Here is a 13,877-nt window from a genome sequence, read left to right as displayed (position 1 = left end):
GGGGCAACTTAGGAAACAGTGAACATAGGTCAGTTAGTTTCTGTATAAACCACAGAAATAGGAAACTGTTCAAGGACACTGAATTTCAAAAGAGCCCATTTCTCTAAACTGCGCACTTTGCTAGACGATATTAATGGGATAGAATCCTAGGAACAAAGAACACTGAGGAAAAATGGGAGTGCTTGAGGAACATACTAAATAAAGGTATTGTCCAGTGCATTCCAACAGGGAAAAAGTTTTTAAAAGAGCTAAAATAAACCCTGGGTGGCTAAACTCTAAAGTAAAAATGCATATAAAAACGAAAGAAAAGGCTTTCAAAAAATACAAGACTGAGGGGTCATTGTCAGCATTCCAACATTACAAAGAATGCAATAAGAACTTTAAGAGTGCAATCAAGGCGGCCAGGATAGAACACGAAAGGCACATAGCGGAAGAGAATAAAAAAACAAAAAAAAAAGCAAATTCTTTAAGTATATAAATAGTAAGAAAGTGAGGCCAGAACATATTGGCCCTATAGAGGACGATGAGGGGAATCTGGCTATAAAGGACAGAGAGAAGGCAAAGGTTCTAAATAAATTCTTCTCCTCAGTCTTCACAAAAGAATTGTGGGGGATACATTAACCTAGACTGTAATGTTAATAACACGTCAAAGGCAGCACCCTCATGGTTAACAAAAGACAGACTCTCAGAACTAGACTTGAAAAACTTAACATAAGTCACCTGGACCACCCGAGGGTCCTAAGGAACTCAGCCAGGTGATAGCCAGACCATTGTTCCTTGTTTTTATGGACAGTCTACTGATGGGAATCTTACCAGCTGATTGGAGAAAAGCCAACGTGGCACCAATATTTAAAAAAGGGCCGATATATATCCCTGGGAACTACAGGCTGGTTAGCCTAACATCAATAGTCTGCAAGCTATTGGAGGGGATGAGGGACTATATACAAGATTTTAGTAATGAAAACGGTATCATTAGTAGTATTCAGCATGGATTCATGAAAAATCCTTGCCAGACCAATCTATTAAGCTTCTATGAAGAAGTGTGCTGCCATCTAGATAAAGAAAGACCTGGGGATGTGGTGTATCTGGATTTTGCAAAGGTATTTGATACAGTTCCCTACATAAGTTACCTGTACAAACTAAGGTACGTAGGTATGCACCATAAGGTGAGTACCTGGATTGAAAACTCGCTTTAGGGGCGAGTCCAAAGGGTGGTGATAAATGGGGAGTTCTCGGAATGGTCTGATGTGAAAAGTGGGGTCCCCCATGAATCTGTCCTGGACCAATCCTGTTTCATTTATTCATAAATGATCTAGAGGATGGGATAAACAGCTCAATCTAAGTATTTGGTCGATACTAAATTAGGCAGGGCAATAACTTCTTAACAGGGTGTGGAAACCTTACAAGAAGACCTGAACAAAATAATGGGGTGGGCATCTACATGGCAAATGAGGTTTAATGTTGTAAAATGTAAGCTAATGCATTTGGGTGCCAGAAATAAGAACACAAGTTACTCACTAGGGGGAGAACCTATTGGGGGAATCTAAGATGGAAAAGGACCTGGGGGTCCTAGTAGATGGCAAGCTCAGCAATGGTATGCGATGCCAAGCTGCTGCAACCAAAGTCAACTGAATACTGGCACGTATAAAAAAGAGGATTCACTTCAGAGATAAAATGATAATTCTCCCACTCTACAAGACTCTGGTCCGGCCGCATCTCGGGTATGCCATACAGTTCTTGGCATTGGTCCTCAGGAAGGATGTGCTGGAACTGGAGAGAGTCCAGAGAAGGGCAACAAAGCTAATAAAGGGAATAAAGCACTTCAGCTATGAGGAAAGACTACAAGCATTGAACTTGTTCTCTTTGGAGAGGAGATGCTTGAGAGGGGATATGATATCAATGAACAAACACCATACTGGGGACCTTAGCATATGGAACAAACTTTTCAGCGAAAGGAAATATAAAAGGACTTGCGGCCATTCACTAAAATTAGAAGAGAAGCGGTTTAACCTTAAACTGCGTAAAGGGTTCTTTACTGTCAGAGTATTAAGGATGTGGAATTCTCTTCCACCTGCAGTGGTATCAGCAGGGAGGATCGATAGTTTCAAAAAACTATTAGATGGGCACCTTAACCACCACAACATACAGGGGTAAACGATGTACTATTGACAGCAAACACACTCATCAAAGATTGAACTGGATGGATTGGTGTCTTTTTCAACCTCACTATGTAACTCTACTGAACAATATTCCCTCATCTTTGTAGTTAATAAATGAAAAGATTAGCTATAATATATAATGATACACAAGCTTTTACCATGCCCTGCATGTTGGTGGTTGCAGCTCAGCATGTCTAAGGCTGGCCTCACACCTATGCAACTCATCTGCATTGCTGCGAACCATGGCAACATACTACTTTGCTCTGTGGTATTATGAGTCAGCAAAAATGGTGCAGGTCCAAATTTTAGGTCCGTTGTGGTACGTTGGCAGCCCAATCAAATGAATGGACTACCGTTAATGCACCCTATTAGACCACACAGGTTCACACCACATCAGACTTCCTGTGGCCCTCAATTGACTGCAAGAAAAGGTTGTTTACAGAGAGTTCAAAAATCCTGTTTCATTAAATAGATCTGTTTATGTTAATATTTTTTAAAATTTCAATCCATTGGGGGCAGTGCCTTTTTAGCAAAAGTTGATCGTTAGATTAACTTCCATCAATGGGTATGTTGGAAAATTTTTCTTGATCAGCTGGTTGCAGCTGATCGGCAGCAGCCGCTGATCAGTTTATTCTGAGAGTCCCGCTGTCAAAATACAATGTTCCAGCAGGAAGATTTCTCTATCCACTTTGGTTGTGTGGATGGAGGAATCAGTTCGATTTTTTTCTGTTCTGCAAACCTGGCTGATCGAAAAAAAAAAAACAAGTCATCTATACCCAGCTTTATTTGGAGCACTTTTGGACTTATTCAGCAAAGCAAAGAATGCTTAGCTAAATGCACAAACCCACAGCAACCAATCAGAATTCAGAGGCTCACTAATTTGAGTGCAGCAGACTTAAATCTGGACACTATAGGTTACTGAACTCCCACATCTGTATTGCACTTTCTGCGTTTATTTATTTAGATCTTTCTGGGGTATGGGTTGTTTTATAACTAAATTTAAGTAAATCTATATATCTTCTATTTTATAAAGAAAGCTAATTAAGCAGAACATCCAAGCATTTTAATTTTCCTTACAGCAGAAGCAGAAATAGGTTTTCAACTGAAATCACTAATGTAGACTTACAATTTTATTTATTTGGAATAAAATCTTCACTTTTCAATTTCCCTAATAATGCATAATTATGTTATTTTGTGAGTAAAAATACATTTTCTATTAACCTCCGTTTACAACTTTGACTGTCAGGCAGAGTCACCAAGACAAAGGATGGACATGAAGTGAGAACTTGTAAAGTGGCTGACAAGACAGGAAGCATCAACATTTCTGTTTGGGATGATGTGGGAAACTTGATCCAGCCTGGGGATATCATCAGACTTACAAAAGGGTAAATGATTGGTGGAGATGATGATTGTACAAGACATAAAAAAAAGACCATTTTAGATCTGGACATTATCCTGACTATCAGTGGCGGCTGGTGCATTGGGGGCACCGCCCCTTATCCATGCGTTCGGCCCCCTAATCTATATTCAGGGCGCCAGACGTATGGAGTTCAATGGGGCTTTTTTTTTTTTTTAACGACTTAAGCCCCAGAAGATTTTACCCCCTTCCTGACCAGGGGGTATTTTGCGATTCGGCACTGCGTGACTTTAACGGACAATTGCGCGGTCGTGCGACGCTGTATCTAAACGAATTTGGCATCCTTTTTTCCCACAAACAGAGCTTTCTTTTGGTGGTATTTGATCACCTGTGCGATTTTTTGATCACGCGCTATAAACAAAAAAAGAGCGTAAATTTTGCAAAAATAGCAATATTTTCACATTTTTTTATATGAAATTCCCCCCAAAAAAAATGTAAAAATCAAAATTTTTTAACATTTTCGGCCAATTTGTTTTATGCTACCTATGTTTGGTAAAAAAAATCGCAAAAAGCGTATTTTGATTGGTTTGCGCAAAATTTATCGCGTTTACTAACAAAGGGAAAGATTTTTGTCATTTTTGTTGTTTTTTTTTTAACGCGTAATGGCGGCGATCTGCGATTTTTTTTGCGGTACTGCGACATTGCGGCGGACAGATCGGACCCTTGACTGACATTTTTGCCACTTTTGGGGTTACCAGTGACATTTCTACAGTAATCAGTGCTATACTTATGCACTGTTACTGTAAAAATACACTGGCAGTGAAGGGGTTAACTTTTTTTGAAAGGGAGGGGCTATGTGTGTCCCTAGGGGCATGCTTTCTACTGTGATTGGCTGTGGCTTCAGATGTATGAAGAGTGATCAACGGTTCTACATAGTAGAACCGTATGATCATCCTTCATACACAGGGGAGAATGACAGGCAGCTTGTTTACACAAGCCGCCTGACTTTCTACCTCTCCCCCGCCGATCGCAGAGTGACCGGCGGACATCGGGTCCGCCGGTCACACGCGCGGGGGGGTCCGTGATAGTCGTGCGGCGGTCGGCAAGTGGTTAAGTGATTAAAGCCAGAGGCTCTGATAGGCTAAAAAAAAGGGTGGGCTCGGGGCGCAGAGCACTGCGCCCTGAGCCCACCTAGTTGTGTGACAATCGCAAATGAATATTCGCTATTGTCACACGGATCCTCCTCCTGGCCAATCAGGAAGCGGGTCCAGACAACCGTTTCCCGATTGGCCGAAAGGAAAATCCATGCCATTGGCCGTTGAGGTGGAGGGAGGAGATGCAGAAGACTGAGGGGAAGAAGCAGAAGCCGCCACCGCCATTTGCTGCTGCTGCCTGCCTTCCCTCCACATGTCCATGGTATGGTGCGGTCCGTCTAACGCCCCCCCCCCCCCCCTCCCCAGCCCATGGAGCACCAGTCGCCACTGCTGACTATATCTCCGTTATCGGGAATTTCATCCAAAAGGGGAATTTCCGCTTGTTTGCAGCCCCCACCATCACACACACACACATACTGCCATTTGGCATTTTTTGGGGGAGAGGGGGTACCTGGTTTTGAGGGTAATAATGGCATATTTTCTGAATGAACTAGAGTTGTGCCCCAGGGCTATGTCCTGGGACCAATTCTGTTTAACTTCATAAATGATGTAGAGGTTGCAATAAATGGTTGCAATAAATTGTTCTATCTCAGTGTTTGCTGATTATTCAAAGCTAAGCAGGGCAATAGCTTCACAACAGGTTATAGACACTTTACAAGAAGGCCCCAAGTAAAAAGAGGGGTGGGCAGCTAATTAACAGATGCAGTTCAATGTAGAAAAATGTAAAGTAATGCATTTTGGAACTAAAAATGGTAATGCACGTTACACACTAGAGGAGAACCTCTGGGGGAAGCGAGGATGGAAAAGGATCTGGGGGTCCTTGTAGATCACAGATTTAGCAATAGCAGGCAATGCCAAGCTGCAGCAAGCAATGCCAGCAGACTTCTAACATACATTAAAAAGGACATTTACTCAAGAGATGAAAGTATAATTTTACCATTATACAAAACTCAGGTTCAGACACATCTTCGAATATGCAGTCCTGTTCTGGTCACTGACCCTTAGGAAGGATGTGCTTGAAGTGGAGAGAGTGCAGAGGAGGACAACAAAACTGAAAGGCTGGAGGACCTCAGTTATGAGGAAATACTACAAACATGAAACTTATTCTCCCTGGAGAAGAGACGCTAGTGATACTAAAGTCTTGTTTTTCTTTTCGTTAAAAATAACAAACTTACCCCCTCTGTGCAGTGGTTTTGCACAGAGCTGCCTCAATCCTCCCCTTTTCAGGTCCCTCTGCGGTGCTCCTGGCCCCTCCATCCTGTTGAGTGCCCCCACTGCAAGCAGCTAGTTATGGGGGCACCCGAGCTGAGCCACAGCTCGCTGTGTGCGTTTAGACATGGAGCCATGCCCCACCTCCTTCTTTTTCTCCTCATTGGCTGACTGACTTTGATTGACAGCAGCGGGAGCCAATGGCGCCGCGCTGCTGTCTCAACCAATGAGGAGGGGAGTCCTGGCCAGCTGAGACACTCCTGCAACATCGCTGGATCTAGATAGTGCTCAGGTAAGTATTAGGGGGCTGAGGGGGGCTGCTGTACACCGAAGTCTTTTATCTTAATGCATAGAATGCATTTAGATAAAAAATGTTCTGCCTTTACAACAACTTTAAGAGTGGATATGATCACAATATACAAATCTTTACATGATAACACTAGCATTGAGAGGAAACTACTTAACTTAGGTCTCTAAAGAAGACAAAGGGTCACACAATGAAGTTAGATGGGGAGCGGTTCAATCTTAAACTTCTTAATGAGTTCTTTACTGTTAGAGCGAAGAGGATGTGGAACAGTTGGTGGCAGCGAGTGTAGATAAAGTAAAAAAAACTTCTAGATATGTTTCTTAGTAAACACAATGTACAGGGATATTGAAAATGGTAGCGACATACATACATACAAAATACTTGAGAAATAAAGTAAAGCTTTATGTCTCTGCTTGTCACCTTAATGAAGATGGCTGCTGTCAATGTAATATAGCTGCTGATATAGGACTTCAGTTAATTTTCTCATTTGGGATTATTAGTTTGGCATGCTGACTTTCTCCTATTCACTACAAACACCTGACTGAGGTTCGAAGCCCTACCTTGTTTTATCCAGAATTAAAAAATGTTTTGTGTTGATTTGGTCTTTATTTCTCTTGTTTGCTCTTTCTGATACCTTTCTGTCTATTTGCAGCTATGCTTCTGTCTTCAAAGGTTGCCTGACTCTTTACACAGGACGGGGAGGTGACTTGCAGAAGATTGGAGAGTAAGGCTTTAATACAACACTTAACCACATGATGTTTTCAACTTTCAGTTCACAGATCTTTCATTGGTGCTTCACCACTGCTAACCTATCTACCTGTCAGGACTTTAATAAGTATGCCCAGTAGGAAACAAGGCATATACATGAACATTTAATTTACAGTTACAATTTATGCTGTTGCATATCCATTGCCCACTGTGGAGGCTTCTTGTTATTAACTGTATAATATACAGAATATAATTTGACCTCTGAATCTCCTTTCACAGTCACATGATTCTTGTATACAGCTTACAGGTTGTATAAATATTGAAGCTGAATCATTTCTGTTTGTGCTACAACTATTTTTCCACTTATAAAGTGTTGGCAGATATTCAGAGACACAGGAGAAGAAGGATGGGGAGGCTTTTATAGGCTGCTGGCATTATATGCCAAAGGATGCCATAATTTTGTTTATCTGTATCTAAATTACAGTGGGATGTTAGATGCACTTGACTTTTGATAGCGACTCCAAAACATGTTTTAAAGGTGGAAGATAATGTTATATCAATGTTTAATCTGCTTATATTTTACTTTACTAGGCTCCTCCTTTTCTCCCTCATGAACATGCTAGTTACATTTAATATAAAACCTTTCTGTTTTTCATTACATACTAGTGCCATCATCACTGGGTCCCTGTGCTTTTCTATGAAATGCAGACAGGTGGTGATGGTGGAAGGTGGTGGGAGGGACTAGCAAGGTGCTGTTAATAGTTTACTGAACACATCACAATACCATGTCTACCTCTCAAGAGCCCTCAGCCCTGATGCAATCAGTGGTCTGGCCCTTGAGAAAAATTATGCAAAACCAAAAATGCCTTCATGGGTGAATGTCAGTCTGGAAGATTGGGCACTCCTAGGCATTCTGTATATGCATGCAAATTACCCTAGATAAAGCCTACATGTGATGCTGAGCCTACATGATTTGAAGAACTGAAATACAATGAATAAAAGGAACAGGACAGAAACAGTACAAATGGGGAGGATAGTTCAGGATAATTATAATGCACATTGTGAGAAGCTCCCAGTGTGCAGTGAAATCAGATTAAAGGAGTTGTAAAGTCAGGAAGGTTTTTTATCTTAATGCATTCTTTGCATTAAGATAAAAAGCCTTCTGTGTGTAGTAACCCCCACCAGCACACCTAATACTTACCTATGCCCCTTCTCTGTCCAGCGATGTCCACGAGTCCCTCGGCTGTCCTGGGACTCTCCCTCCAGATTGGCTGAGATACAGCCGCGGTGCCATTGGCTCCCGCGGCTGTTAATCAAAGTCAGTGAGCCTTTTAGGAGAGAGGGGGTGGGGCCGAATGGCAGCTCCGTGTCTGAATGGCCACACGGAACTGCAGCTCGGCTCGGGTGCTCCCATAGCAAGCTGCTTGCTCTGGGGGTACGCGATAGGACGGAGGGGCCAGGAGCAGGAATGAGGGACCCAAAAAGAGGAGGATCCGGGCTGCTCTGTGCAAAACAAACTGCACAGAGGAGGTAAGTGTAACATGTTTTTTATTAAATAAAAAAATAAAAAAACAGAGACTTTACAGTCACTTTAAGCAATTTCAGTACAGGAGAGGAGCCGGCACAACTGTGCATGACTGAATGTATGGATGGAGTTCAGCTTGGAGTTCTGGGATCAATCTAACTTAACTAATCCTAAGAATGGTCCTACCCCCCTTCTAACACCTATACAAACTACCCTGTGGAATAAAGATGTATATACTCACTTATTTTCAATCTGCTCTTCTCCGGTCACACGATCGGCTCCCCTCTGTCAGCTCGCAGCAGCTTCAGGGGAGAGGAGGGACCACTGACAATGGATGGCCCATAGTAAGTCTTTGGGTGATGTCACTGCTTAGGCATTCCAGCTATTATCAGAGCACTCTCTTATCTCTCCTGTAGCTGGCGCTGGCTGACACAGGGGAGATCATGTAACCTGGACCAGAGCAGCCTAAGAATAGGTAAGTACAGTGCCTTGAAATATTCCTTGAAATTTTCCACATTTTGTCATGTTACAACCAAAAACGTAAATGTATTTTATTGGGATTTTATGTGCTAGACCAACACAAAGTGGCACATAATTGTGAAGCAAAATTATAAATGGCTTTCAAAATGTTTTACAAATAAATATCTGAAAAGTGAGGCGTGCATTTTTATTAAGCCCCCCCCCCCCCGAGTCAATACTTTGTAGAACCACCTTTCGCTGCAATTACAGCTGCAAGTCTTTTTGGTTATGTCTCTACATGTTTGCCCATTTTTTGCAAAATAGCTTAAGCTCTGTCAGATTAGATGGAGAGCGTCTGTGAACACCGACTTTCAAGTCTTGCCACAGATTCTCAATTGGATTTAGATCTGGATATTGACTGGGCCAAATTTAACACATGAATATACTTTGAGCTAAACCCTTCAATTGTAGCTCTGGCTGTATGTTTAGGGTCATTGCACTACTGGAAGATGAATCTCCGCCCCAGTCTCAAGTCTTTTGCAGATTTTCTTCTAGGATTGCCCTATATCTGGCTTTTTCCATCTTCCCATCAACTCTGATCAGCTTCCCTGTCCCTGCTAAAGAAAAGCATCCCCATAACATGATGCTGCTGCCACCATGTTTTACGGTGGGGATGGTGTGTTCAGGGTGATGTGCAGTGTTAGTTTTCCCCCACACATAGCGTTTTGCTTTTAGGCCATAAAGTTCAATTTTGGTCTCATCTGACCAGAGCACCTTCTTCCACATGTTTGCTGTGTCCCCCACATGGCATCTCGCAAACTGCAAATGGTACTTCTTCTGGCTTTCTTTCAACAATGGCTTTCTTCTTGCTACTCTTTTATAAAGGCCAGATTTGTGAAGTACACAAATAATATATATATATTTTTTATAAAAAGAGGATAGCATTTCTCAATATCTCATTGATTACGGGGTATCAATTGTAGTTTGATTGTTTGAACAATGCAAATTTTGATTTATTATCAAATATTTGACATATGGTTGCTTGCATTTTTTTGTAAAGGTCCCCAGTGAAGATTAGGTCTATAATACAATTTTTGACCACTAGATGGCATTAATAGTCTTTTTAAATTTTTGTTTCACGCTAAGGGATGGATGACCATACGGACGCCCAGGACATAATATGTACATATATGATTGGCTATATCCCAGAACAAATTTGCGATGCATAGCACCTTGCTCCTGCGCTCAGAACCAGAGCCCCCCGACCACTCCTTCCACGGAACTCATACTGGGCATCCCCAATGGCTAAGACCTTGCTGCCCTCTCAGACCTGGGTAGTCCAAAAAGTACTGCAAACAAGAAACAAAGAAAGGGCGCACCGGCCTAGTGCATTATCCTCAATAAGGCTTTATTAGTAAAAGGTAAAAGTGACTACTCACAAACAATGGTGTAAACCAGCATATCAAATTCAAACATCTGGATCAATTTGTGTCAATGTCCACTGTCCTTGATGAAATGATGGCTGATGCGTTTCGAGGCTTCGCCTCTTCCTCGGAGTTGATGGGCCATGTCAAGACCACCAGTTTATTTAAAAAAAAAATGCATATATATATATATATATATATATATATATATGAAAGAAAAAAATACATACGTGTGTAGATATATATATATATATATATATATATATATATATATATATATACACATATGTCAACACATATGCATATGTATATACTGTATATATATATATATGTATCTATTTTTATTTCTTTCATATATATATATATATATATATATATTTATATATATATATATATATATATATATATATATATGTGCATTATTCTTTTTATATATTTATAGCTGTATTTTTTACACTGGTTTTAAATTAAATCAATTAATGGATTGTATAATGAATAGTATTGTATTGTGCCCACCCGTGTTTCATGGAGGTGCTGAAGATGGTAAAAATTTGCATAGAAGGGTGTAAGAAAATCCCCCTCCCCCATAGTCTGTTGTTAATTCAAAGTCAGCAGCTACAAATACTGTAGCTGCTGACTTTTAAATATTAGAACTTACCTGTCCAGGGTTCCCGTGATGTCGGCAGCTGGTTCCCTACTGTGTTTCTAATTGGCTCCGCAGCAGAGGAAGAAGGAGGGGGGCCAAACTTCCGATCGAACAGCGCAGCGGAGCTGTTGCCTAGAAGTGGGGAAGGGTACCTGTCGAAAACATATACCCGTTCCCCCCTCCCCCCTGAAGGGTGCCAAATGTGGCACCAGAGGGGGGAGGAAGCATATAAGTGGAAGTTTCTACTTTTGGGTGGAACTCCGCTAGGTAAACATTAGCCATTTAGGCTGAATAACTGTCCCTACTTTTATATTGGTGATTCAGAACCTATGTAACTGTTTTTCATTAAACTCTCCAGGGGTGGTTGAGGTCTTTTGAGCCCCTTAGCTTCCAGGGGAAGAAACTTTGTGATATAATCATCTTTCTAAGGCCACATTATACTATAACAGCCTGAAAGCCCCTTGTCTTTTTACAGGTGGCAAAATGTAAACCTTTATTGTTGTTGCTTTTAAAGCCATACACATAATATACATTATTGTCATTTAAAACTCAATTCATTGCCATATCCTCCCACAGGTTTTGAAAATCTGAGCCAAAATGCCCCTTTTGTTACCCTGATTTCTGCCCGAGAGCATTATTGTTATAAGGGACTCCTCCTATATATACTTGATAGTGGACACTGATGGAGTACAGGTGTGTGTGGGGGGGGATGGGGTGCTCAACCTCAGAAGTCTGGTCAGACCGAATACATAATAAACAAGCAAAAAATTGGGGTATATCCAAGTAGATATAGGAGGAGTGCATTAGCACATCTTTCCCAGCAAGGAGTGTTGTCTCCAAGGGTTAGAGAGGCTGGATTCACCCCTTTTTTATGGATAGTGTAGGACCCACTGACAATGGGGTACTTTGACGCAGTGGTGGGCTTGAGCACGATATGGCCATATGGTAGGACCAAATCCCCATTTTTATTTATGGATTGTCTTCATATTTGATAGCCATTTCTTTTGCATGTGTGCGCTACTCTTTTTTAATACGCATGTCGCTTGGTTCATAGCTGCACCAGCTTTAGAAATACATGTTCAGGGTTTGCTCCCCCAATTCTTTGCTTGTTTATTATGTTTTTCTTTACTGCAGACCTATTAATGTGAGCACCAATGTCTAATATTATATATAGAAGTATATACTTATCATAGATCAAATTGTAATATTATTTTGTTATGGATGGATTTTTGTGATGATTAATTGCTTGTTATTTCTTTGTTAGTTTGCATGTGTAGCATCCAGCTATTTCTATATAGCGAAACATGTTGAGTAAAACTGGATTCTCTGCTTGAAATACATGTAAAAGCTTTCCTTTAACCCTTTCACTGCCAGGTCAGTATGGCCCTACAGCACTGCTTGCAGCTGGCCAGGTCCGTACGCCATTCGGACCTCATTTCTCCCCCTGCTATAAGTTCAATGACCATGAACTTATAACTGAATTGTTCAGCAGACTCTGCTGAACAATTCTGTAACTTTGATCAGGAGATTACAATCTGCTGCTTAGAGTTAATAACCAAAAATGTGACAACAATCCCCCCATGCCACCGCTTCCCTGTCCCCAGCCTCTTCACCTCCTGCCGCTCCTTGTCACCTAAAATTACTCCCCCCACCCTCCTTTTTTTTATCCCCTTCACCCCCTTCCAGCCCCCCAGCAGTGAGCCTCCCCCCCGCCTCCACACCCGATCCCCTCCCCGCAATCCTGATCCCCTGCAGCTACCTTTAGAAGCCGGCATCCCTCCTCTGCCGCTCCTGCTGGCTTCAGGTGCTGCTCTGGCTTGGGGGGATCACAGAATGTCCCCCTCCCCCCCGGCAGGCCGATTCCCCCCCCCCTGTACCATTCCCTGCACCCCCAATCCATCCATCCCCCAGTGGTATCCCTTCTTTTCACTCCCGCTGCCTGCAGCTGCTGACCGTCACTGTGTCCGGCCAGCTGTCATGCTGAGTGGGGGGTGCTGGTGAAGCTGGGACTTGGGGGGACTTGGTAAACATGTGTTTACCAGCCCCCTCCCTGAAGTGCAGTGGACCGAGGCAGCCATCGCTAACGATGGCTCCTGTGTTCACTGACAGCTCAGGTGATCAGATAGTAAACTGAGAGTTTACTATGTGTCAGACTGACAGTTTATAAATGGATAAGGAGTCTCTATACAGACTCCTTATTCATTCATGTAAAGTGCTGTAGAGAAAGGGACTTTCTTAACTCTTTCTCTGTCTAAAAAAAAGAGATCTGAGGGTCTGTATAGACCTCAATCTCACCCCCCCCCCCCCCCACCCCTCCAAAAAAATATAAAATATTTGTAGAAAAAAAAAGTAAAAAAAAAAACGCAGATCTGCCTGCTTAGCGAGGAATCTCTCTGCTGATCCCCGCTGAGCAGGCAGATGACAGGTCCACATCCGCTCCGCTGATGCAGAACGGACACAGCCCGCTGTTCTCTACGAGGTGGTCGGATGGAAATGGGCCGCCTGTCCATTTCCATCCAATTTGATCTGCTAGATGGATGGGGAATGGGCTCCCCATCGGTCTCTTTTTAGTGGACCGGATCGGACACAGGCGTGTGTAAACGGACACATATCCATTTACATCAGTTTCTCCAAAGAAATCAATGGGTAGTCTGATTGGGCCCTCTTAAAAAACGGACAGGCAGACCCGATCAGTCTGCTTGTGTGAAAGTGGCCTAAGGCCTTGTTCACACTGGGCATACACAGCGTACCTTTACAGGGATGCACAGGTGTTCCATGCATCTCTGTGCAGGCAGTCCAATATTAGTTTTTTTATTAACTCAATACAGTTTTACTTTTATATTTAGTAGGAATTTTGTACATTTCTCTATCGTTCATCGACAGACGCAGCTCCTTATCTTCATAACTCATAGGGTTATGCTCCTCCTTC

At 42.2% G+C, this 13,877-nt stretch overlaps 1 protein-coding gene across 1 annotated transcript in view; it reads left to right on the top strand.

Moving 5' to 3' along the window:
• Nucleotides 1–13,877, top strand: part of NABP2 (nucleic acid binding protein 2) — a 95,879-nt gene that overhangs the window by 37,982 nt on the left and 44,020 nt on the right. Inside the window, exons 3-4 of the mRNA XM_082245468.1 lie at nt 3,406–3,544; nt 6,839–6,910. Of these exons, the coding sequence (XP_082101594.1) occupies nt 3,406–3,544; nt 6,839–6,910 (211 nt within the window). The remainder of the gene's footprint in view (nt 1–3,405; nt 3,545–6,838; nt 6,911–13,877) is intronic.

This window comes from Pelophylax lessonae (assembly GCF_965119305.1).
Source record: "Pelophylax lessonae genome assembly, chromosome: 2".
Lineage (NCBI taxonomy): Eukaryota > Metazoa > Chordata > Amphibia > Anura > Ranidae > Pelophylax > Pelophylax lessonae.
Note: the sequence above shows the minus strand (reverse complement) of the source record. Positions and strands in the feature narration are given on the sequence as shown.